This window comes from Siphateles boraxobius, unplaced genomic scaffold (assembly GCF_051911475.1).
Source record: "Siphateles boraxobius isolate OS27281-9 unplaced genomic scaffold, OSU_SipBor_1 68, whole genome shotgun sequence".
NCBI classification, from domain to species: domain Eukaryota; kingdom Metazoa; phylum Chordata; class Actinopteri; order Cypriniformes; family Leuciscidae; genus Siphateles; species Siphateles boraxobius.
This window is the reverse complement of record NW_027509195.1, coordinates 15,146,691-15,174,271: the sequence shown is the minus strand read 5'-3', so window position 1 is coordinate 15,174,271 and position 27,581 is coordinate 15,146,691. Positions and strand designations below refer to the sequence as shown.

Below are 27,581 nucleotides of genomic sequence, written 5' to 3'. Positions count from 1 at the left end.
AACCTTCCCCAGACCTTAACTCAGTTACGACAGAGAAGGGTCTGGTTTTAACCAGGCTAGGTTTTACAGGGCTTAACCCAGGATTAGGCCTTAGTTCAATTAGGACATTTAAGTAGCTTTTATAAAGTGCCCTAGAAATTACTGGTGTACATCTTGAGACAAAACAATGGCACTGATATATTTTAAGATATGTCAGTACAAGTTGTTTTCAGTTAAAACAGCTCAAACATGCATTTTGGTCTGGGACTAGGCCAGGGGCACGGGAAGTGTTTTCACAGGATGTAATTGTAAAGCAAATGTTTGTTCATTTGCATTTCATTTTAAGCATTTAGTAATTTATTTGTAATAAATATGAAGGTAAAATGATGACATAAAGAATCGCATGCACAGGGTAAGATTTGTGAAAGTGTACATAAGATTGCAAGCGTAAATTAAATTTGCATGTGCAAGAGAAGATTTGTAAAGGTGTAAATCGCCCTTCAAGTGTAAGGAAAATTATATTTGCAGCATTTAACTGTTATTTGTAAGTGTAATTCATGTATTTTGAAGCTGCAGCCTCATGCTAATGCAAAATAAATAGGATTGTATTCTTCAGACTTTAATTTTTCCACGCTTATACCTTTGCACGGTTTTTGCGCACAAATGCAGCCAAAAGCACTGCAAGCCTGCGAACAGCAATTTGCAACCGAAAAAAACAGAGGTAGGAACTGCAAATTAATCAAACTTTGTGTAAAAAAAAATAAACTGTTGCAAATGTCTACATGACTTTTTGTGTGCCTGAGGCAAAAGGTTCCCGAAATAACCAGATTTGTACAGTTTCGTCTTTCTTTTACCTGCGCTTACAGTTTTGGCACGATTCTCTCACTCACTGAGTTTTGCAAGCGCTAAGAGGAGAGCGGGTCCACCTTCATCATGTAGCCAATCAGATGAGCTTCTCGCTGACACTCGTTTTACTCTGATCTGATTTGTTCAATAAACACGCCAGTCAACAGAACACATCTTTATCTTCATTTGGCTCAGAAATGTTCTCATTGCCGAAAGTGTACTTTTAATGCACACATACATGTTAAATAAATAAATAAATGAACAAATTAATAAATAAATAAATACATCATGATTGCTTAATAGTCTGTGCACCATTAGGCTGACTATATGAGCCAAAACTGAATTTCGAGCTGGTGTGTTAAGAAAGAAACTTTCTGTGCTCAGTGCATGTATCCTGGTCATCATCCTCCTCATCATCAGGCCATATCAGTTGTAATCTTGAGGCTTAATGTAGGCCTAGTATCTGGACTACTGCATGCATAATTTCACCTGTCTACTGATCAGGGGGGATTCCAGAATTATTATTATTATTTTACTAAAATGAGTTACAATAATATTTTTTCCCTTTAACATAAGAGCATCTCTAAATTATGCACCATTTATCACCTGCAATGCCATCGTGTAACCACTACATGGCTGTATAGCCCTATATATAAGCATATCTATGCTGTGTATATTCCCTGGTTGCTGGGGGTTTTTTCAGACATAATTAGTTACTTTTTGTCAAAGTTAAGTTCATGTTGATTTAGTATCAGTTTTTCATTACAGTCAAATCTGGACACAGAGAAAGCATTTTTTAGTCATTCTATCTACATATAATAGCTTGATCAGTCACACGGAAGTAATCAGAATCAATATTGACAGTGCGGGACAATATTTCAAAATATATAATTGAGTGTTAAATACCAGACATGATGTGAAAAACACTGCATCAGAATGGTATTATTACATTAAGAATGGGTACTAAATGTTTTGATTGTAAAGTTTAACATCAGCTCAGTGGTGTAACAAGATTATATAATATATAAAATTTCAATCCAATAATATTAACACCAGCTCAAAATTCAATATGAATGTCAGTCAGCCTGGTGCACAGCTTATTACGAAATTATGATTTATTTATTAATTTGTTCATTTATTTACTTAGTTAACATGTATGTGTGCATTAAAAGTACCATTTCGGCAATGAGAACATTTCTGAGCCAAATGAAGATAAAGATGTGTTCTGGTGACTAGCGTGTTTATTGGACCAATCAGATCAGAGTAAATTGAGTCTCAGCGAGAAGCTCATCTGATTGGCTACATGATGAAGGTGGACCCGCCCTCCTCTTCGCGCTTGCAAAACGCAACTGTACAAATCTGGTTATTGCGGAAACTTTTTGCCTCATGCACACAACAAGTCATTTGCAAGTTTATTTTTTTTACACAAAGTTTGATTTTACGCAATTAATCTGTTTTGCAGCAAATTGCTGTTCACAGGCTTGCAGTTCTTTTGGCCGCATTTGTGCGCAAAAACTGTGCCAAAAGTATAAGCGCGGAAAAATTAAAGTCTGAGGAAAACAGATCCTATTTATTTTGCATTAGCATGAAACTGCAGCTTCAAAATACATGAATTACACTTACGAATAACAGTTAAATGCTGCAAATATTTTTTTCTAACACTTGAAGGGCGATTTACACCTTTACAAATCTTCTCTTGCACATGCAAATTTAATTTACGCTTGCAATCTTATGTACACTTTCACAAATCTTACCCTGCGCATGCGATTCTTTGTCATCATTTTACCTTCATAAACACTTTAAGTGAGCTATTTAAAAAGTGTAAGCACTATTTATATGTTAAATTATGTTTTTTAAAACATACGCGCAGTGTGATATAATATTTTGTGAGCGGGTAGAAAGAATACGCTCAAAAAAAAAAGAAAAAAAAATAAATTTCGCTCTACTCCTGAGCGCAGGTCCACCGTCAGTGTTGTGTAATAGGGGTCGACTGATTATCGGCCTGGCCGATTATCGGCGCTGATATTAAACATTTTTATGGTTATCTGTATCGGCCATTTTCAAAACAGATTTGCCAAAATAATTTAATTTTGAAATGCGCTATATTTGGTTCTGAAGCAGCCACCTCTGTCAGAAGATGCCCTATTGGCCGCTGGGCATTGAGAAATACGGCCGCCATCTTAAACTGATCTTACTCCTAGTTTTGTTACGTGGCAGCAGTTAAGATGCCAGAGCACTGTGGAGCGTTTTCCTGTTCTAATCAGCGGACCATCGCAAATAGGGCCCGGAGGATTACTTTTCACAAGTAAAATGTAACACTACCGTACTATTGGTTGTATTTTGTGAATAGAATATTACCAGAGAGTTAAGAAGGAGCAAGGATCTTTGATTACTGTACTGAAATCGTGGCCAGCTAGCTAGGCTATGTTTACTGCACCGGCCCTTGTTCACCAGGCTATGAACTGACACTTGATAAGTCATTATACACGGCTCGTCCGCGCCAGTTGGCAGTAGTGGTCGATAGGGCGTCTATCTATATGATGTCTATGGGGTAATCCATCAGCCGGAAACTGAAGCCTCCCTGGGGGCCGCCATTGTATTAGACCATCACCTGCTGTTAGCATTCCATTGACTCCCATTCATTTTGGCGTCACTTTGACAGCGAATAACTTTACATATGAAGCGTACAAAGACTTAATTTGTCCATTATTTATTTCTAAAGAAACACGACAATGTATAAAAGGCTCCATTACTTTGTATCTTACGTTATGGAAGAAGCCGTTTTTGTAAAAATAGGCTAACGATTGCGTCACGACTCTCTGTCGCACAGTAGAGAAATTACCGTAGACAGGAGGAGAAGCTCGCAGGCAATCTTTTACTGTCTATCAGGCAATCGGGGGGACATGGAGGCATAAAGTCAAGGGAGAAGCCCATAGATAGAGAGTCCATAAAAGCAACGGGACAAAATATTTGAACAATGTTTTTGAGGAATTGGAAATAATTCGGTATGTGGCACAGCTACTAGAAGATTTACAACTGTCAGACAGGTTGCTCACATCACATTTACGTCGTCAAGCTCAGTTTGAGCCTGCGCAGTACGCTCAGCCATCAGGAAGTGAGTGCTTCTAATGGGTTTTACTTTTCTCCGTTGAAATCAAGGGGGTCGCTGTGTTCATTTCTTTTACTGTCTATGTGTAGACTAGACCAATGTTGGCCGGGGATCTGATTTGTTGGGAGTCACGAGTCCGGCCAATCAACGCGGAAAGCTGAAGGCACTGAAAGTTTTACACTCTCACAGACTCACACCGAAAGCACTTGCAGACTGGAGTTGCTTCACTGATCACGCATCAGATGTCTCACAAAGTAAAGGCAGAAGCAGACTTTGCCGAAGTAGCAATAAATTACTACACTGACGTTGCAAAACACCTCAATATAAAAGGGCCGTGTGATTTCCGCAATGCAGAAAACACAGACGGAATCGCGGAATCCAGTCGTAAAAACGGAATTTACTGTAGGCCTATAAAGCGGAATTTCACTGAATTTGTCAACTTTTTGATGAATTAATAAAAAGCATGTCAGTACCAATCAAATCGAATTTCAAACCGCAAAAAGACTATTTAAATAGGAATCCCACACACACACACAGACACACACACACAGGCTGGAGCACGCGTGACGCTTGCACTGTTTTCAGCCTCAGCCGCATCATTATATGAGGACATGATGGCATAAACATAATCTCCAGAGCCGCCTAGTCATTTCATCAGCTTTTTAATGCTTCAACTGAGAAAAGTTATCGTCATATTATAAACACACAGAAACTTAAAGACCCGTCAAAATAAAAGTTTTGGTTTTCATAGGGCCCTAAAAATGTAATTTTTGTTAAACTGTAAATAAATTGAATAAGTTTGACTTCATATAATTAGAAATGCTTTTTGATTACTACAATTTAATTTAACCATTAAAATAGGGTCTTTAAGTTTTACAAAATGTTTACAGAATGCTGCATGGGTGCTACCTGCACTTTTTAAGTTATTATTATTATTAATGCTATTATTAACAGTTCTCAGATTTAAAGATATGTTTAAAATCATTTAAAGAAAGTATTTGTCAAAACCCTTTGTTATTCTTAATTTTGAGATTAACTTACATTTTTACACCAGACATAGGCTATATATCGGCTCAAAATATCGCTTATCGGTCTACTTGATCAGTAATAATTGGTATATATCGGCATCGGCCTTGAAAATCACATATCAGTCGACCCCTATTGTGTAAGTAACCACATAGCAACACTCTAGCAACCACCTTAACTTATTAAAAATTACTTGGAACAACTTAGCATCTGTATACTGTAGCAATGCCCTGGCAACATTTTTGCATGAAAAAGCATCACCCACATCTTCTCCTGAAGATGTAAACATTTTTTACATCCAATATTTGCTTTACGCTGGTGCATGTTGTCAAAATTTGGTGTATGAATAAAAATAGGCTGATTATTGTTATAACGAGAAAACATCTTTGTGAATTACTCGTTCAGTACCATTGAATTGATCTTTATGTTGAAAGTTTGTCAGGTTTGTGTAATGAATGCAGAAAGCAGCTGATCAGTGCTATGTCATGCTGTGATCAGGCAAAGCAATGCAAATCAATCATGCTGTGTAATTTAGGTAACGGTGAAGAATGGAGTTTAGATGGTTGTGATGACTGCCACATAGGTCTGTATGTAAAATTGGAGCTGAAGTGTAATGAATATGTATGTGAATGAGGGGACGTTGTAGAGAGTTTAGCATAGGAACATTATTCTCCCTGAGTTGGAATGTGGCAATGTTGGGATGCAATAGCCTAGCTTACTTATAAAACTACGCTACAGCGATTGAAACAGATGGTGAGACTGTGGTACTTATAGGGATGTACTGATGCAGTACATTAACTGATACTGAAAGCCCATAATAATATATTATATTATATTATATTATAATCCCTTTAAGAATGTAAATAGATTTGTTTATATAGTCATAATGATTCCTAATGACTTCTTAATGAAAGTTATTTTAAAGTGCTACCTTTTTCATAATAATCAACACCAAACTTTTCAATAACTGTCCCTCTTAACAATTCATATAAAGCAGCTGCTGCATTTTCAACAATTACGAAAACTGTAATTCAAAAATTTGCCAATCTAGAGATGTCCAAATAAAGTTAATTTGCTCGTCGTCTCAGACTTCTGTGTCAGGATCAAGGTACAACATTAGCCACCCCCCCCCCCCCCCCCCCCCCCCTTGTTAATCTGTAACGCTTTCTTCCACTGAGCTTTCATGTACTTGTGTACAGCAGCCTAAGGCAAAGAACGACGTGCGTTTGCCGAAGGCTGAACTGCAAAGTGGGGACCTCAAGTTCCTGTTCATTTGCTGTGTCATTTAAACATTATAATCAGGAAAACTTGGATTGTGCATTTTTATGCAAATTACACGACACGTAAGCCGATTACAAGCCAGGCAGTGGCAGCGCAAACATTATTTATTTTATGGACCTTCAATTTTCTGAGCAGATGAGATAAAGGCAGAATAATATTATGACGGTAATCATCATGCTGCGTTATTATGGTATTGCAAAGATGTTTCTCATGTCACACAAGGCAAATGACTCTCTACCCCCTCTTTCTCTCTCTTAAAACCAATGTCAGTCACATGATGAGTTGGTCCAGCAGAAACAGTATGTTGTACTTCCCCTCATATAAAAGTCTTTTACAAGTGGAAAATTGGTTTTCATGTTAAATCTAATATAAAACCATACTAATTTAGGGGGAAAATGCCAAAGAATTAAATGACCCTCCGACTTCATCCTCAGGTGGAAAATAGTTCTGCTAGTGGCCTAAATAGTAAAGTATAGTTCTGATAAAACCCATTAAAATTAAAATTATAGTATACCCTACAGTAAAAAATTTACTCTTGTCATTCCCAGAAATACAAATATATTTTATATTTATATAGGCCTATTTATCATGGTTATGATTCAAAAACATTAAAATGCTTCACTGAATTTTTCAATATTTAAGAGATTGTTTCAGCAAAGCATATTCATGTTTTTGAGCCCCCCTTAATTTATTTTTGAAGAAATTAATACTTTTATTTAGCAAGGACACAATGAATTGATCATAAGTGACAGTAAAGACTTTTACTGTACATTGTTTTAAAATATTTCTATTTCAAATAAATGCTGTTCTTTTGAACTTTCTATTCATCAAAGAGTACTGAAAAGAAAAGTAGCATTGTTTCCTCAAAAATATTAAGCAGCAAAACTGCTTTCAACATTGTTAATAATGATATTAGTAAGAAATGTTTTCTGAGCAGGAAATCAGCATATTACAATGATTTCTGAAGAATCATGTGACACTGAGGACCAGAGAAAAGATGCTGAAAATGTATTTTCAATTGTAATAATGTTTAACAATATTGCTGTTTACTGTATTTTTATCAAACAACAGTGACATCAGTGCATTTTTGCACAAAGTGAAAATATTTAAGAACTACATCAAAGGTTCTAATGAAATTACCAGCACATACAGTAGTTTAATAATTTGTAGGAAAACCATAAAAAAACTTTTCTATATCAAGGTGCTTTAGTTTTAATGCTACTACAGCAGCTTGACTAAATTGGGCACATGGAGAGGGAGAAAATTCATTTCCCTTTTCCTTTTCTCTCTTCTCGCCGGCACTTCACTCCATCAGCTTCCCTTTCATCCCTAAGTCATTTTCCCTTTCTCTTTCTCGCTCTGTGAACGTCTGCACTCTTCATCTCCACCTTGCCTCCCCACCGCAGCATCAGGAAAAAATCCAAGCATCGAAATGGAGCAACAGTTGTATTGTCACCTAAAGATTTTTTTGTTCCCTTTTTACCTGATTTATTTTCCTTTTTTTTTTTTTGTCTGAATGACAGAGCAGGCCTAGGATAACACAGAGTGAAAATCAGCGCTGAGAAACTGTATGCTAGGAGAGAGAGAGAGAGAGAGTGAGAGAGAGTGAGAGAGAGAGAGAGAGAGAGAGAGAGAGAGAGAGAGAGAGAGAGAGAGAGAGAGAGAGAGAGAGAGAGAGATTATAAGACGCGGTTTTGGAGAAATGTAAGAAAGAAGCGAGGGAATCTATGGTGACCAGCTGCAAGAGAGGAGATAGCAGAGAGAGGCTTTTAATTCCCAATCCCTACAGAGCCTTTGAAAATTACCAATCTTCTTATCACAGACGCAGGGCTGCTTATGCAAATTGTTGTGGAGTGGAACGTTTAAACGGAAAATTACTCGACAGCAGGTTTTTTTTTTTGCCTTCTTCCCTTCTTCCCTCCCTCCCTCCCTTCTACCCTCACCCCCTCCCCCCCCCACCCCCCCCCCCCCCCACCGCCCCCCCCTGTTGCACACTTCCACATAGAAAGGCTGTTTCCAGTAACAGATAAGAAGATGAATTGCTCTTTGCGCTTAGAAGCACGTCAGGATTTAAAGACTCCAGCCTAGCTGGTCTACAACTGGTGCTCTTTCTGGCTTTGTCAATAGAAAAAAGGGAAGGTATTTCAAAACAACACAGAATCTGCGCTCAGTCTGCGTCATCGGGAAAAAAAAAAAAAAACATGAATTGAAACGCACTCAGCAAGCAAATTCTATTCACTGTTGTTTGTTTTTCCCACACTTGTTGGATGCATTGGTTCTGAACTGGATCTCAGACATGACATGGGGAGTGGGGTAATGGGGGGGGGGGGGGGGGGGGTTCCAGTCTTAGACATTGAAAGTCCAAATGACACTTTCGTTAGTTTTCCAAAATTCTTTTGAAAACAGAGCAGGGCTTCCTCCCGCCGCGGTGTCTTATCAGAGCTGAAGAGCATCAGAGAGCCAGATGGGTTTTGCGAACGCTGTTCAGTCAGAACTCGAGCGCGGTGGAGAATGCGGCTCTCTCATGCTTGTCCAACTGCTCTTGACTTTAGGCCACAATTCAATTCTGTTTGAGAAATCATTTTCAAAGCATGTCTCTGTATTGAGGAGAGCGCCTATAGAGGTCAATTGATGGCAGCGCCTTCATTTTGTATTGGGGTATTGCGTCAGTGGTGAGAAACTGTTTGGAAAATGATGGAGCAATTTTGTTCTTTTATTCCATGCAAGTCCTTTTGTACCTACACTGGCCAGTTGTACTGGATAATGACTGTTGATTTATTGATTTTAACAGTGGTGTGCGACTGAGAAAGAAATAATTGTATGGATTTTTGTGCAAATCTATGATATTACAGAATCTTTATTTCTGTTGTTATTAGTCTATTAAGAGTAGCTGTACGGTATTTGAATGCATTTTCAGTTACTGTGTCCTCATAAGACATATATCTTGAGAGTACACTGAAAAAAAAATGGTGTAGAAACATGTTTCACATGTTACTTACAAACGCCAAGTAACGACATGACATTTTGAAGCAGACAAACTTAAAAAAACTGTAGAAAAATTATATTTTCTAGTAAAACGTACTCCAGTATTCTTTGTTTTATTTACAACTTTTTTTAGTGTAGTTTTTTTTTTTTTTTTTTTTACAATTTACTCGCCCTCGTGTTATTTTAAACTTGTGTGCCTTTCTTTCTTCTGTGGAGCACAATATAGCAGAACAGTGACACATCAGTATGCTGTAATGAAAGTGAATGGTGACTAGGGGCTTTCAAGCTCCAAATAAATTATAAAAATAAACACACAAATGCTAAACGTCTCCACTGCAGTTCACAACTCAATGGATGTGAATATTTGCATATTCAAGAGTAGAAATAAGAATTGAGAGCTACAGTTAAGATTTTGAAGCAATGCATGCATGGCTTCAGAAGACCTGGAATATAATGCATGTTGTTGAATGGAATACTTTTATAGTGCAATAGACCTTATCTAGCCCCGCCCCTTTTCACAGCTGCACTTGTTGTCTTTTGTTTTCAGGTTTGTATTTCCACAGCGATCTTAAGTATTTATGAACTAACTACACATTTTAAAATCTTCCCGGTCTACTGACATATGATAAGACATCTGCTTTAAACATTACAATGCTCTTGATAACTTTCGTTAACTCTACAATAAGTAAATCCACTTCACCAGCTAATTACTCTTCGACAGAGCTACTGCTAAACCTGAAGTTCAAAGACAAAATTCTAAAGATGGCTGCACACTTGTTTCTCTAGCGCATAAGGTCTATAGTCCTTTATACACGATGTAAGAGCATGGTCACCATTCACATTTTATGGAAAATATCCTGCCAAACAATTTTTGTGTTAAACCGGGCAAGTTAAAAAGGTTTATAATGACATTAAAATGAGTAAATTATGACAAATTGCATTTTTGGGTGAACAATCGTTAATCGAACCGTAAAATCTCAAACCTTTTTCTTCTTTTATTCTGTCTTCCACAGAGGCAGCTAAGGAGGAGGAAGTGTTATCTGCTAATCGCTGGACTGCTGCTTCTTACTTTGCTTATCATCATTATTGCAGTTTCAGCCAGAAAATGAGAGCAAGACCACTGGTAAGCAATGTCTGTTGTGCCCAGTCTGTAATATAAACAACAACATAAAAAAAAAAAAGTGTGTGTGTGTGTGTAACATATAAGGCTAATCAAAGTCCACTGAAGACAAACAGAGTTGAACCCATATGCAGTGTTTATTATATCCCAACATGAACAGATACAAAGTAAACAAAGACTTGTCTTGACTTGATCCATGAACTAAACTTGAACATGTAACAAAACTCAGCATCAGCGGTTTTAGGAAACAAACAAAGCTAGACAAGAGACAATTAACATAAGGGCTACATATACACAAAGACTAATGACTACATGAACGACTAAACAAAAAGTGAACCAATCAAAACTTGACAAACAAAACAAGGAACAAATCAGAACATGACAAGTTCAGCAAAAGGGGCACATGACAGGATCACATGATGGGATAAAGGAATTACATGACAAGCAGGGAAATGACTATGTAAGTTATATAAATCAAAAACATGAAAGCATAAACTAAACAAAACAGACGTGACCATAGCATAGTATTTATTATATAGCCTAAGTAGCAATTTAAGAAAAAAACTTGCTTCCTCATATCAGGAACTAATAATACAGTCAATCAAAGTAACTTTACCTGCTGTATGCATACCCAAAATACAGAGCAGATTTTTCTAAACAATTACTTTTGACTGTAGCAAGTAGGGTTGCCAACTTCAGAAAAGAAAAATATGGGACAGTCGTGGTTCTTTACAGGAAAATAAGGGACACTCAAAATATTTGTACTGTATCACACAGTATGTCATTTCAGGTTAGTATGTTTTTAAAAGGTTCTCAGACATTAACACATTTGTTTTGCTTAACCTATTTATGTACAATTTAATATTAAAACGAATTTTAAGGTCACACAAAAAAGTCACATTACACATAAACCATAGCATTTTTCTGAAATAGAAAGCTTTTGTAACATTATACACTATACAAGGATGCATTAAATTAATCAAAAGTGTCAATGAAGACATTTATGTTACAAAGGCTTTTTTTTATTCGAGATAAATCTCCTTTGAACCTTCTATTCATCAAAGAATCTTGACTTTTTTTTTTTTTTTTTTAAACATTAATATTAATCAGAAATGTTTCTTGAGCAGCAAATCACATCAGCATATTATTCCCTCAGGATGATTTGTTTTCTTGTGTGGTTGGATGTTGGACTCATGAACAATAATCACGTTGTTTGAATTCGTCGAAACTGATTTGCCGTTCGATTCAAAATCCGGCCGGACAGTGAAAGGGATTTGTCGTTAGCGCGGGTTCGAATCGAACTGGGAGCGACCAGACAGCAGAGGATTCTGTTCGCAAATCAAACAATGATTTGTCCCAAAAGAATAATTAATTCTCAAATTAGAGTTTGTTATTCGTACTGTATGGTCTGATGTGCGTGAGCGTGGGCTGTGATTGGATGATGACTGGTATCTTGATCATTCTCAAGTGTCGTGTTGCTGTTGTATCAGTCAGTGGTTAGATCAGCGTAGCAGTCAATAAATGGGACAAGGGAGGTCCCGTACAGGACAATAAAATTAGGCCCAATATTCGGGACGTCCCGGCTAATACGGGACAGTTGGCAACCCTAGTAGCAAGTCATTTGAAATCTGTTGTCATCCCTGATTACTAGTAAAATATCCAATGCCTCCAGCTGCCTCTTTTTCAAAACTTTTAAAGACGATCATCTACATGAAAAAAAACAAAAAACAATCTTGCTTACCAAATTGTTTCTTGACATTTGTGTAACCTGAACCAGCGTATCAGGATGCTATTTTTCAACACGAAAAACGCCAATGCGCTTCAGACTAATATTTCACCCATGGGCAGCCTCTCTGAGGGGACTGGGATTTTATCAGTTAGATGGATTACCTCCTCATTCATCTCTGAAAGGCCAACTGACAATTACACTCTTCTGTTATTCATTTATCCTCACAATCTACTTTTATTTGTTCATTGACTCATTCATTAGTTCATTGGTTTTTCTCATTCATCTATCTGTGTGAGGAGGAAGAGTGTTGGAAACTGGGTGAGGACTGACTCCATTTCCATGATATGTTTATCTGTGTGTTCGATCTCTTGCGGTCTCCCTCGGGGAGACGAGGCTGAGTGACAGCCTGGACTCCCTCTCGTATCGATCCGTACCTCTCCGCTCTCCCACTTTTCCTCTGGCAACACGCACACACCTCCTTTTATGTGGAGTGTGTGAAACTGAAAGTAGATAGCATCTTTAATTAAGTAGCTCTTAACTCGCATTTGTGAAATAGAGTGAAACACTGAGCATAAGTTGTTTGAACTTTAGTGCTAAGATCTCATCTCTTACCAAGCGCTTGAGCAAATAAGAACAGTTGAGAGATTTTGTCACTAAAAACATCACTAAACTCAAGCATGCTCAGCCATATGCACTGTTCACAAATAGAGAACTCTTAATCACTAATTGGTGAAGGAATGTCAGTATTCCAACACTCCTGTTGGCTTGACCTACAACTCATTTATGCTGTTATTATGTCTTTTATAATTTAAATACTTTTTTTTTTAGAAGAAACTGTAAGTGCTGCTTTTGCTGTCATGTTATGTGGTTGCTATGGTTTTAGGGTGTGTTTTTTAGGTTGCTAGGTGGTTAACGACTGGCTCAATTCAGAAGAGTACCCACAATATTGATTCCAGTATGGCTTGGGTCCCATTTTTGTATAGGGAATATGATTTTGATAGGGAAGTTCACACCACAACTGTGATAATAATGACACAAAGGAACAATATTTCAGAACGATTTTTTTTTCAGCTTATGAATAATAAAAAAAAGTCCTGCTTGATAGATAGATAGATAGATAGATAGATAGATAGATAGATAGATAGATAGATAGATAGATAGATAGATAGATAGATAGATAGATAGATAGATAGATAGATAGATAGATAGATAGATAGATAGATTTGAATGAGCGTCTGTAACCGTACTGTTATCACTGTAAAGCTGCTTTGAAACAATCTGTTTTGTATAAAAGGCTATATAAATCAAGGTGACTTAGACGCATGTATAAATATCTATATCAATAGACTTATACAAAATACACTAAAACCATACAACAAGACAAATGCATTAGCTAATATGTAAAAAATCAAATATAGTAAAAGTAAACATTTTAAAATGTGACAGTAAATACCTGTACTATTGAGTTAATGCATATAAAAACACAAAACAACACATTCTCACCTGTGAAAGGTTTTCCCATTTCTCTGGGAATTTAAATCTTGGCGGTTTCACAACCAGAATCTGCGAAAGTTTGTAGCATCATTGATTGTTACGGTGAGTGATGGCACAGTGTCCATTCCAAGATGGTGGGCTCGCTGTCTGAGCAGTCAAATGTGGAATCTATGTATAAATTGAAATGGTCTATGGAGTTTGACAAGGAAGACATGAGGGTTCTTCACTTTTCAATAAATAATCATGAGCAAATCTTGAACAACCTAAACATCAATTAGTAAAAATAACTTGATCATACCTAGATTTGAAATCACTAAAAAGGGTTTATATCTTATGAAATGTTCCTTTTTAGGGTTTCACCCTAACCGGCACTGTTTGGTTTAGTGCCATAACAGACTATGAGCTCAGGAGAACTTGCCAGCTTGTGTGCTAGGAACCGGCTCCAAAAGCTACAAAGATTTATTGAGAATTAACAGCTCTGAATCTATGTAAACATGGGCCATTCGGTTCTGGTGATACTTTTTTTTTTTTTTATGCACTGCACACAGTTTGTGATTATCTCTTTCTACATTTTCAACGTTTAATTATACCTGGTTGCGAAACACTAAAAAAGGAACACCTTAGACCCCCCTTAACAGTTTTTTTTCCCACATATGTTTTATTTGCTTTTATTTATTTATCAAAGTTTTCTCTTATTTTTCTAAAATGTACATATTTTTAATTTTATTTTTTGCTTTATTTATTTGTTCATTGTAATTTATTTTATGTAAATTATCTGTTGTCTGTTTTTATTTATTTTATTAATGATTAATTATGAATTATGAATTTAGTTAGTTAGTTAGTTAGTTAGTTAGTTAGTTAGTTAGTTAGTTAGTTTGTTAGTTAGTTAGTTAGTTAGTTAGTTAGTTAGTTAGTTACCTACCTACCTCAACAGAATCAGTGCCCGGTTGCATAAACTGCTTAGACTATTCTTAAAGTTAGTTATCTTTTTCTTTTCTTTTTTTATTTAACACTAGAACTACCAAGGCAGTCATTTTGACCGTTTTTAAATTTTAATTCAAATTATTTGTATAGCACTTTTCACAATACATATTGTTTCAAAGCAGCTTTACAGAAAGTGCATTTCAGAAATGTACATAGAAAAATACAGTTAGTTAATCATGTTTTAATTTAGGGCATAACATATCGCCGGGCGTTGAGTCGTCTCTGCACAGACGCCGAGTCGTCTCTTCACAGGCGTTTAGTCATCTCATCGCACGTGTTGGGGCATCTGAAGTCTCCGTGAGAGGCTGGATACAAACTGGAGCTGACGAACGCCATTTACCTCGGGAATAGCGTCCCGAGATAACAGCAGAAAAGCAAATGGGAAATAATTAGCATAGCTTCTGTTCATAATATTAATGCATTCGATCTGATTCAACAGTGGTATAAAAGGTAAGCATTATGTGAATGCTTGGCTAAAGAGATGCGTCTTTATCTTGTTTTAAACTGGGACAGCGAGTCTGAGCCTCGAACAATATCAGGAAGGCTATTCCAGAGTTTAGGAGCTAAATGCGAGAACGCCCTCCCTCCTTTACTGGACTTAGATATCCTAGGAATGACCAGAAGCCTCGAATTTAGTGATCTTAAAGAACGTGATGGATTGTAGGGCGATAGAAGGTCCATTAAATACACAGGAGATAGACCATTTAGGGCTTTATAGGTCAGTAGTAGTACTTTGTAATTGATACGGAACTTAATAGATAACCAGTGTAGAGATGATAAAATTGGTGTTATATGATCATATTTTCTTGACCTAGTAAGAACTCTAGAAGCTGCATTTTGCACTAACTGTAGCTTGTTTATTGAGGATGCAGGACAACCAGCTAATAAAGCATTACAGTAATCTAGATAAAGTAACAGGACATCCTTCTAAATTAAAGTTGTATTGTACAAGGTTTTGTGGGTAGGTTTTTGGACCAATAAGTAATACCTCCGTTTTATCTGAATTTAATAGCAGGAAATTACACGTCATCCAGCATTTTAAATCTTTGAGACACTCTGTCAATTTAGATGAGTTAGTGTTTTCATCTGGTCATGATGAAATATATAAGTGAGTGTCATCAGCATAAGAGTGGAAATTAATTACATGTTTTCTTATAATATTACCAAGTGGCAGCATATATATTGAGAATAGCAGAGGGCCTAACACCGATCCTTGCGGCACTCCATAGTCTACTGACGTTATCTTCGATTTTTCCCCATTTAAACGGACAAAATGGTAACGGTCTGATAATACGATCTAAACCAGCTGAATGCCTGTCCCTGAACACCAGTGTAGTTTCGTAGTCGATCCAAGAGTATTTTATGATCTATAGTGTCGAACGCAGCGCTAAGATCGAGTAGAACTAGTATTGAGATACAGTATTTTAGACATAAATGGAAGATTTGAAATGGGTCTGTAATTTGCTAGGTTATTTGGATCTAATTGTGGTTTCTTAATGAGAGGTTTTATTACTGCCAGCTTGAATATTCTTGGAACATGACCTAAAGATAAAGACGAGTTAATAATATTGAGAAGAGACTCTTCCACTACAGGCAACACTTCTTTCAGTAGTTTAGTGGGTATTGGATCTAATAAACATGTTGTTGGTTTAGATGCAATGATAAGTTTATTTAGCTCTTCCTGTCCTATAGTTGTAAAGCAGTGTAGTTTTTCTTGAAGGGCGATAATTGATGCTTAATCATAAGACACCATAAAAGATTGTACATTTACAATTGTGTTCCTGATGCTTTCTATTTTCTCATTGAAGAAATTCATAAAATCATTACTACTATACTGTAACGGAATATTTTGCTCTGGTGATGTCTGTTTATTTGTTAGTCTAGCCACGGTGTTAAATAAAAACCTTGGATTATTTTGGTTATTTTCTATTAGTTTGCGGAGATGCTCAGCCCTGGCTGCTTTTAGAGCCTTTTTATAACGTGACATACTGTCTTTCCATGCGATTCTAAAGACCTCTAAATTAGTTTGTTTCCGTTTACGCTCTAAGTTACGAGTTTCTCTCTTGATAACATGCGTAGCACTGTTGTACCAAGGTGCCTTAGATTTCTCTCTACCCTTTTTTAATCTAATTGGTGCAACAATTTCTAATGTACTAGACAAAATGGTCCTCAAACTGCTAGTCATTTCCTCTAGTTCATCTGTTTGTTTGAGTTCACTGAGCAGCTGAGATAGATCAGGTAAGCTATTTCAGAATCTATCTAAAGTGGTTAGAAGGATTGTTTTTACAAAGAATATTACAGTGTAATAACTTTGTTAAAATAAAATCAATGTGGCTGTAGGACTTAGATATCATAAGTCCGCTACATTTCCCGCTATTTCCCGGCAGGAGCAGCAGCAGATGGAGAGAAGAAGGCAGTGCCAAATAAGGAGGAACTAAAAAAAACAAAAAAAAAACCAAGGAGACATGTGCCAAATGTCACCAAGTAGTGTGTGGGAGCTGCACACGAAAGGCGCTGTTTACCTGTGTGGACTGTGCGTAAGCATCAGTGAATGATGCGGGGTGTTTGTGTAGTTCAAATGAGCCCACTTGGAGGAAAACGTGTTAATATGATTTTTTACCTCAATATTTTTTGTTCACTGAAACTAATAATTCTAAAGCAGTTTGTTTTCTTGTTTAGCTAATGTTCATGTTTTTTTCTTATCCTGTTTTCTACTGTATTGTGCTGCATACGTGTCCATGAAAGTTTTTACAATGTATTCAAATGTATATAGGTAGTGTTTTTGTTATTGTATATATGTTATAAGTTATTGTATCATAAGGTTTGTTTTTATTGCATAAAGAAAATAAGAAAATATTTATAATTTAGGCTGGAAGATACATTTTCACATTCATTTGAATTTAAATTTTGTGTCCTGATCTATATTATTACCTATCGTAACATTGTAAATCTATTTATTTTTAGATTTCGTATTGATTATTAAACTTATTTACAAACAGGGCTGTACTAAACGGTACGAAGCTTTGACGTTTCCTAACTTTTTTGCATGTCTATTCACGTGAAAAAAATATATATATTTTTGACGCAAAACTTCCCTCACATAGAGAGGCAGCACCTGGCGGGGCAATCTTTCTTTTGGGCTTGTTTTAAGGGTGATGACGTCATAACATGACGACAGGAATTAAAAGCTTCATTGGAAAACTTAAAGAGAAGGTTAAAATGTAGATATGACATGACGAAAATGATGTTCAGTACGGCCATATGAACATCAAAGTATGAACGGTCAGAATGACTGCTATGGTCGTTCCCTGATCAAAGGTTCACAGGTGAGATAATGAAATATGATTTTTTGATATGATTACCCAAAGCCTGTTAATACCAGGTGTTCACATGGCCTTAGATGCTAAGAAAAAGTTAGAAGTGACAAATCTTAGGGGTTAATAGTGAGAACCTTCACAAAAGAAAAGGTATAAAAACAAGCACAGGATTATTGGAAATGTGTTGGACTGATGTTGTTGGAAACAGACAGGGTGGCAGAGGGAAGAGCGCAGTGCATAATATATCAGTTTAATGATTCAGCAATGACAGAAATAACCAGCGAGCTGCTTTGCCTCTCTAATCAATAGCCCTGCACTTTATGGTGCTCTAAATAATGCAATAACTGCTCCTTGACACTTATTCCTGGGAGTTGTGTTGCCAGTTCTGCCCTCACATCTTGTTTACAGACTCATTTGGATGAAAGGGATCTTTCAATATGCATGTCAGCGCCATGAACTAACTACAGCCATCCCGTCAACTCTGAGCTGTTGAAATTGAGATCAATTTGAGAGTGGCCCCAACTCATTAAGTCACCAATTGCTTAAAATGAACCCTCAACAGCAGACAACAGACTATTTCTGCATTTTAATGTTGTGACCATTATGCTTTATCTTATAGTAGACACATTTAAAACCCCATCTGTCGGCCGGTTTGACAAGGGATGTGAGAATCTTCAAGCATTTTCCGACCCCATCATGTCTGGACCCCTGAAGAGCATCACCTCTTATCTCATGCCAGCAAATGGATAGAATGTGATATTCAGCGGGTGAAATTTTGATTTCGTTTAGTGAATTGGCACATTTGCTGTTGTAGTGGTGGCTGAGTGAAAAATTTTTAGTTTTCATGTATTTCAAATGTACCTATTTCATGTTGCTTTCTGGACAAAAAGGTATTAGTTTTTAGTTTTTTTTTTAATTCATACTTGAAATGTTCACTGCATGTTATTTATGCTGTCAGACAAAGTGAGGATGTAATGATAGAGTGTTCAAGTATAGCGTATATCTAAGTACAGCATAATAGTAAATGAGGGTAAAGCGGCCAACACAGCCATATTTTATTTTACTGATAAACCACTTTTAAAAAAAAAAGTCTAAAATTGCTAATTTTTTTCAGGCTTTAGGACAGCTATATTTTGTCAATTTCTGAAGCTGTTTTCCTCATGGAGATTTCAATGTAGATTTTTCAAAGGGTTTTCTATCTTTGTGGGCACATTTGGCACAGCAAAATGTTGCAAAATCTGACTAGACTCGAAATAAAACAGGAGCTCAATCCCATTGTGTTGCTTCCAGTTTTATTGGTAATATATTTTGCTCTAGATTTTGTAGTTTTGTGATAGATTCTAGTTTTGTGATCCTGTAAGTACGAAAGAACATTACAAATATTTTTTTTTTTTTTTAAGATTGTACACTTATAGACAATTCTCTTTTTTTAAGGTAAAAGTCTAGGTTTGGCCGTGCTGTTGTATAAAGATTTTTTTGTGACACACTCGCAAATCACTCATCACTGTGGGAAAAGGAACCAGAAGGAACCAGAATTGAATTTTGAATGTGGAAGAAAGGGCGCAAAACCAGCACACTTCGCCGTTTGGGGAACTGCACGGCCGGGCCAAGTCTCTGTTTGACCCTTATCATGTCTGAGACTGACCGCTGAGCGCAGGATTAGTGGGCAGACCTATACATGGGCTACCGATAACGCTTCCAAGTCCAATACTCATTTTCCGCTGAATGATACCAGCTGCACTTTTTCTCGCTCTCTCATCTCTCTGACAGCGAGTTGACACACAACCTTCCTCCCCTCATTTGCTCTGGATGAATACGGTTGGTGTTTAAGGGCTTGAATTTTGCCATGGGATTGTGCGTATTGCGCATAATTTTACTCATTCCAACAGATTTTGTGCTCACAGAATTGTGTTCTTTTCCACTGCTCATTGCGCTTAAACAGTCTAATACACACAAAATAATGTCAAAACACCAGTCTTGGTGAGTATTCACCATCGGGTATGTGTTAAGTGAATGTAAACAGTTGAGATTAAGAAAGAAAATGCATGTGTAACAGTACAATGGATCCGTGTGTCAGGTCTTAAAGTGACAGCAGCTTAATATACCTGCTGCTAAATTATGAGATAATGTTAAAAATATCTAAATGACAGTTTTCCCCCATGGTATCGATGTCAAAATTGTGGCCAGTGAAAATGCTGAGTGTCTAGTAACTACTAGGAAAACCACGAGCCACAGCCTGGTGAGCAAAAAAGTTGATGTCAAGGCCCGGAAATATTTATTTTAAGCTTGTCAGATCCCTCTGAACCATTATAGTGGAAAACATCATTCAGTGTGTAGCTAGTTCAACCCCAAAGTTGCCTGTGGTTTCACTTCTTGTTCAGTCTATTTCTTTCTTTTTTTTTATCTGACACTAAACAAGTTGCTCTCAGCTAGTTTTTGGTAATGTTATCTTTTTCCCCTTCTTGGTTAGTTTTTTTCCTCCTCTTTTCTTCATTGTATTTTTACTTTTCATGTTTTCAGGAGAGTTTGAATGTCTTTTTTTCCCCCTAATAACATTGAAGTGTACCAGCACAAGTCATGCTACACACATCCAACTTTTAGGATCAACCGAGGCATCGAAGCTTATGTGCAGCTTGTCATTCTCTCTGAACTGCTAGTGGGGCTGAGGCAGAATTTCAAGCACCTTTTTTTGCTGATAAATATTGAAGAATTAATGCTCAGGAAACATTTTTATATTTAGCCGCTAAAGCTGATTTAGCCGCAGTGAAACAGAGCAGACAGGTTCCTGCAGAAAGAGGCTTATTCAAATGAAAAAGCTAAGTTGACAACACTGAGCTGGTATTCACCGTGATGAGACATTGCAAAGATGAAAAGAAAGAAATCCGAGAGAGGCACAGAGAGAGCGAGAGAATATTTAAGGGTGCTTTGAGTACTAAACATCAGAGCCTCTAGCAGTGAACATCTGACTTAACATATTTGTTCATGTTCATGTTCATAACATACATGTTGTTCTGTCATCAATCATATTATATACACTGTTCATTAATGGATTTAATATTAGTTATGAGAGTATTAGTTATAATATTTAATATATCTTAAATGCATTAGAGATGTTTATCAGAATCTAAATACTTATCTATTACTTGTGTCAAATGAAAAACAAAACTTGAAACTGACATGCAAGATTGATATTTGGACTTTGCAAATTAGCACAAGGTTTTAGCTGTTGCAATGTTGCAGAATTGCTTTAATAAATTAATGCATACAAGTACAAGACGCTATTATTTTTATTTTATCATGTTATTTTAGTATGATTGAGATTATATTTTGTATTGATATTTTGAAATAGATTTTATATTTTATATTTATATTATACCAATTAAAGTTTTAGTAATTTCGTTGTGTATTTTTAGCATTTTACAGTATGTGCACTTTTGTGTACTTACCTAAGTACTGGGTAATATTAGGTAACTACATGCGTAAAGTTAGGTTTAGGGGTAGGTTCATTGTTAGTACCTAGTTATTACCCAGCTATTGTAATAACTATAAGTCATTGTTACAGTGTAATTATATATTTAAGTACTGAGTAATATAAATGAACTACATGTACTTACTATAGGGTTAGGGTTTGGTTGAGGGTTAGTTGCATGTAATTATGCATAATTTACTGTTATTACTATGGTAAGTACAGTACATGTTGTTTATTTTGTCCAAAGCAACCTAGTACACTTGCTGAAGGAAGGTACCATCAGAACAGCTTGGGGTTAAATGTTTTCCTCAAGGGTAGAATGGCAATAGAAAACTCAGCAACTCGATTAGCCTGCAGCCAGTTGCAACAAACTCCTCAAGTTAAGAAAACCCAGAGGTGGGAGTAAGCACACATGTGCAAGTCACAAGCAAGTCTCAAGTCTTAACCTTCGAGTCTCAAGCAAGTCCAAGTAAATTTTTTATAAAGGCAAGTCAAGTCAAGTCACTGCCTGATGTCAAGCAAGTCAAGTCAAGTCGTAGCTTGGGTCACAAGTCACTGGCAAATCATACAAACGTTTGACGATTTCACTGAATTTATATATTAAAATAAGTTAAAACTACAGAAGTTGTGGACTATGGTTTTATTTGCAACATTTTTTTTATATATGCATTTCCACATATAGCTGAGTGGTTACTACAATAAAAATCTAAATGTAACTGAAATTAGGCCAACATTAAAGCATGAAAAAATAAATATGCCTCAAACATTGCAGAAGACCATTAAAAGGTATTAAACAATTCACAATTCAAGTATAATTGCTATGCGACCAAAGGCATTCTTCAAACTGGCTTCCCCTTAATACAAGTTATATATTTTTAATTATGAAGTTAAAACCGCCAATAGGTGGCGCCAAATTACCGTATTAATGTACGAGTCATAGAAGCATTCTTTTCGTTCTGGAACTAAGCAACTAGGTCACTGAATCACAAATACGCATAACTCTTTCTGTGGCTTGTTTGGAACTATTGTCATTGGAGAAATCGAGCAATAACAGAAAATATTTGGAATATTAGGCTATGTCTAAATGTCACATCACAATATTCACTCTTTGTTTACTGAACTGTTTTATAAAATCATTAGCACATTTGCAATCGCGTCAATGTTCTGGAAATATTTTTAAAATATCATATGTTATAATTATGAAAATAACTGATATATACTCAGGGCACTTTTTTCCACCACATTTTGAATTTTGGGTGCAATATTAATTCTGCTGGCATTTTGATAACATCTAATAGATGTAACCCCTGATAACTTCTATCCCTGCTTTAAGAGAAACATAAAAAACGACAAAAAATTAACAGTTTTCTATGTTGTTTTTTTTTCATTGGAAAGAACGACATATTTGGCTTTAAAGCATGATTTAAAAAGAAATGTGGCAAATGTTATACAAAACATATGACATTATTAATTATCATTTGAATATTGACAACATTAAGCTACATTTGAAAAATAATTGTGTATAAAGAGGCATGCTGTTTTGACCAATATTCTCGATTTAAAGATAGTCAAATTAATTATAACAAACAGGTTAAATAAGCCGTATACTTTTAGACGTGGTGAATGAAGTTCGACTGTTCGAGGTTGTGATGGTCGTCCGGTATCCCTTGCCAGTTATTATGCGTACAGCAAATCTTCTTGTATGAATACAGTCAATTTCTAGTGTTTATATCCAAAAAGAAACGATGCTGGGAGATGTTTTTGTATTTAGCGCGCTCACCGCGATGTATGTTTTTTCTGGGCTTGTGCAGTGTCACGCAATCGCGCAGAATCTGATGACTGGCGTCAATGGTTCCGTTGCTTTCATTTTGTTCATCAATTGATGTTGCGATGATAAATGTATATCAAGTCATTCTCGAGTCATACAGTTCAAGTCAAGTCAAGTCTCAAGTCATTGGATCTCAAGTCGAAGTCAAGTCGAGTCATTTTTTTTTATTTAGTCAAGCAAGTCTCAAGTCCTTAAATTTGCGACTCGAGTCTGACTCGAGTCAAGTCATGTGACTCGAGTCCCCCATCTCTGAGAAAACCCATAGCGATAATTTCACCTACAGTTTTAAAATAAGATTTTCTTAGATTAAGGGGTTCATTGCAACCGGTCCCTGATCTTCAACCGCCACACAACCACCAGCACATTCATTAGTGAAGGTCATTTTCTACTTGCTATAGCCAGTAGCAGCCATCAGAAATGAAAGACGGCTTGTGCATCCACACATGGAGTTAGCATAGCGCACTAGTCCTAGTATATTTAATCCACGTCCATGAACAAGTGTGACAATAAGCCCTCTGTATGGACTAAAATCCTCTTAGGCAAAGCTTTGTGGGTAAACTTGCCTGATGCAAATTCTAAACCCCATTAGCTTTGAGGAACTAGTCAGCTGCATTGAGATTAATGGCAGGGCGACTACTGGATTTAATAGGGTTATTTCACTGCTTCCGGCCAAGAATAAACAACAAACTTAATGCAAGACATTACTCACTTTCTCCACTGACTGATAGAAGTTTCTGAGTTCACTTTTGGCTGAGGTTTGATGTCGCTCTGCTTGGTTAAATTTGCTCTACTTATACCTTTTGTCGCCTCTCTTACTTTAGAATCAGCAAGAGATCGGTGTGTGAAATTTGACAGTTATTTTCCAGAAAAACAGCAATCTTATAAATCCTGTGATGTAAAGTGTATTTAAAATGTTTTATATCGATTTATCTGGCATGAGTGGAAACTAAGCAAGAGGGGAAACAAGAGTAAGAAAAGGTTTAACAAACTATGTTTCCTACCTACAAAAAAACACTCTTTTCTCTCCCCTGAAGTGATTTTGTGAAATTAGGGGATATGGATTTGCAGCCGCTATTAGGATAAATGCTGAGTGAGAAATGTTATGTGCAATTTTCCATTACAGGGTGAAAAATGAAAATCCTTATTTATCTATTTTTTAGTGCTGTCAGCTCACTCTGAACTTTACTCATGGGGATTACCGACAAACTCCGAGTGAGAGACAGGCGCTGATGCTCCCATGTGAGAAACAGATGTGCGGCAGAGGTATTATAAGTTTGCAGAGTCCCAAACCTAAATGTTAGTAGCTTATTGAAGGAAACTGAGAGATAGAGAGGACATCTCTCTAAAATGGAGGATGACAGAAATCACACGCGTCTCTTTTTTTTTTTTTTTTTGGATATGCTTTTCTGGGTGTCACAATGAGACAGCCCCCTCCTAGCTTCAGCTGCTGGCTGGTGTCTCCAGGAAGAGCTGCGATTACCTAAAGCTGATTGGTCACCTTAATGTGCTAGACACCACATTAAAAAGACTTCAAATGCCATTATAGCCAAATGATTAGCACAAAGACATTGAATACATGCCGCTAGAGGACTGCAAGCAAGCAAGGAACGATTTAAAAAGAATATAGTGTTGTCAGTCCATAGAAAAGATAACTAATAAAGCCCCCTTTAGAACAATGCTCATTGAAATTGTAATATAATACATTTTCCCATTCTTCATCTACTGTATAGACAAAACATACAACTTAAAAACTGTTTAACTGTCTATTTTAATTAAAAAAATAATATGTTTTTCCTGTGATGGCAAAAAAAGGTCTTCAGTGCCAAATGATCCTTCAGAAATAATTTAATATGCTGATTTTCTGCTCAATTATAATCAATTGTTATTGGTGCTTAAACATTGATTATGGTTTTTATTATGGTACTTATTAGTCTCACATCATTCTTCAAAATCATTCTAATATGCTGATTTTGGTGCTCAAGAAACATTATCATCAATGTTGAAAGCAGTTTTTGGTGCTTAATATTTTTTGTGGATACCGTGATACACCATTCAAAAGTCCAGGGTAAGTAGTAAGCACTATTATTCACAGAGGACACAATAAATAGATCAAAAGTGTCTGTCAACACATTTAAAATGTTACAAAAGATTTCTAGTATTTCAAATAAATGCTTTTGATCTTTCTTTTCATCAAATAATTACTGTATATAATTTGTAAATTTGTAAATACTTTTGTAAAATATTGTTTTTTTACTACATTTTTTATCAAATAAGTGCAGCATTGGTGTGCATATGAGACTTCTTTCACAAACACGTGTGTGTGTGTGTGTGTGTGTGTGTGTGTGTGTGTGTGTGTGTGTGTGTGTGTGTGTGTGTGTGTGTGTGTGTGTGTGTGTGTGTGTGTGTGTGTGTGTGTGTGTTTTAAATTTAAAAAAATAAATTGAAATAAAAAGAGGTGATGAAATGTCAAAATTAAGATTTTGCTTAAATGAGATTTAGTGACATCCATGTGTAAAGAGGGAAATTAATGGTAGGGTGAATGGAGAGTCATCTTGCCCAGTCTAACCCTACAACAGCTAGAATGCCTCACATTCTGTGTCTAAGGATGGCGGCGGTGGGTGGATTTGGGGTCACTAAATCTTTTTCAATTGGGCAAGTGGGCAGGTTGACAGAAGGATGGTTGACTGACTCTCAAATAGCTTGCCTATTCACTGTTGGATGTGTAAAAGCTTATGCACTTAGTGAGTGGACTTTTAGTGTGTCCAAAAGTGTGTTGCATTGTAATCGGGCAGCTGGACTAGAACGTGAGGTTCCAAACAGCTCTCTGCTTTCAACTCATACCAAGCACTCGCTCTGCGTCTGTGGAGGTGCTGAGGTACCATTTAATTCCCTCTCTGACAATCAATACTTTGGCTGTGAAGAGTGCTTGGCTTTGATTGATATGTGCTATCGGGAGAAGGCATCTGGACGTGGACTGGAAATGGGGCGAGACGGATGCTTTTGGAGTGCAGGGGCCCATCTGTCCACATTGATTTGCCCAGAATAGCGTCTGACTACTAAATCTTAGAACTCTTGGATTGGGGAAAAAAGAGCAGAAAACCCTTCTTATCCAGGTCTGGAGTTTAATCTGTTATATGAAGGTTTTGACATTCCCAACAGCTGTATTCATCTGTTGCTTGAATTCCTTTTAAAACATGAGCATGTTGTAGCCGTGTAATTGTGGTCAGTGCATATGTTCTGATACGTTCAGCTGTCATGTTCACACAGATAACACATTTGGGAATGGCATGCAACATTTCCTTATAACCTTCTACATCTTTTTTTAATGTTGTTTATATTGTAGCTTTTAGCCACTTGAGTCTTCTCTCAAACAACTTCATGAGATGCATTCTGGGATGCTTTTTAATAGTGGTGCAACGGATCATCATTGATCCGTGATCCGTTCGGATCAATATCTTCGGTTCGGCACACGCGTGATCCGCGGATTGATTTATGAAAAAAAAAAGTTGTGCGCATATTCAATCCACACACAGCGTGATCATGGCGAACGGAGGAGCTTGAACGCCCCGCGTCATTTAAAGCCCCTGTATGGGAGCATTTTGGCTTCCCTGTCAAATATAATGATGAAGGAAAGAGGTTAGTGGATAAAACCCGTGACGGTGTGTAGGCACTGTGACAGCATGGCAGCGCATTTGAAGCGACATCGCCCCGATGTTTCACTCACAGGAGTGAAAACGAAGGCTGCTCAACAAACGCTTATCACCGCGGCATTTAAGCAGCCCCTTGTTGCACAATCAGAGCGGGCTAAAGCCATCACAAACGGCGTTCGCGCAGCACTACCCCTCGCTCGACCCTCTCTCTCTCGCGCGCACTCTCTCTCCCTCATATGAGGTGCCATCTACGGCTTAAATCAAACTTCATTCACGCACATATATATGAAACACTTGCATACACCTATACTAAGTAGTCAAACACGCATGTATACTGCTGAAAGCTCAAACAAATACATATGAAATGCACAGACACACCTAAAGTCGCTCACTCACGTACACGCAAACTTTACACACACGAGATGCGCGCACACACAAACTCTCCACGCACATAATCATGAGAGACGCGCATACACAAACTCGCGCACACACAAACTCTCCACGCACATACTCATATGAGACGAGCACACACACACAAACTCGCGCACAAACTCAATGAGACGCGAGCACACACACATACTCTCCGCGCACATACTCATGAGACTCGAGCACACACACTAGCGCACATACTCATATGAGACGCATGCTCACACAGTACATGATGCATATGATTCTCAGTGTGAACATAAGTCACACATTGGTAAGTGCATTTTTGTTAACAGAGAATGAGAGTCCATTGCTTTTATTGTTTTTGGTTTTGTTCA

The 27,581-nt window shown here is 36.9% G+C and overlaps 1 protein-coding gene across 1 annotated transcript in view; it reads left to right on the top strand.

Moving 5' to 3' along the window:
* The window catches only part of tsnare1 (T-SNARE Domain Containing 1), a 169,999-nt gene that overhangs the window by 130,502 nt on the left and 11,916 nt on the right, over window positions 1–27,581 (top strand). Inside the window, exon 11 of the mRNA XM_077214209.1 lies at window positions 10,240–10,349. Coding sequence (XP_077070324.1) covers window positions 10,240–10,335 — 96 coding nt within the window. The 3' untranslated portion in view covers window positions 10,336–10,349. The remainder of the gene's footprint in view (window positions 1–10,239; window positions 10,350–27,581) is intronic.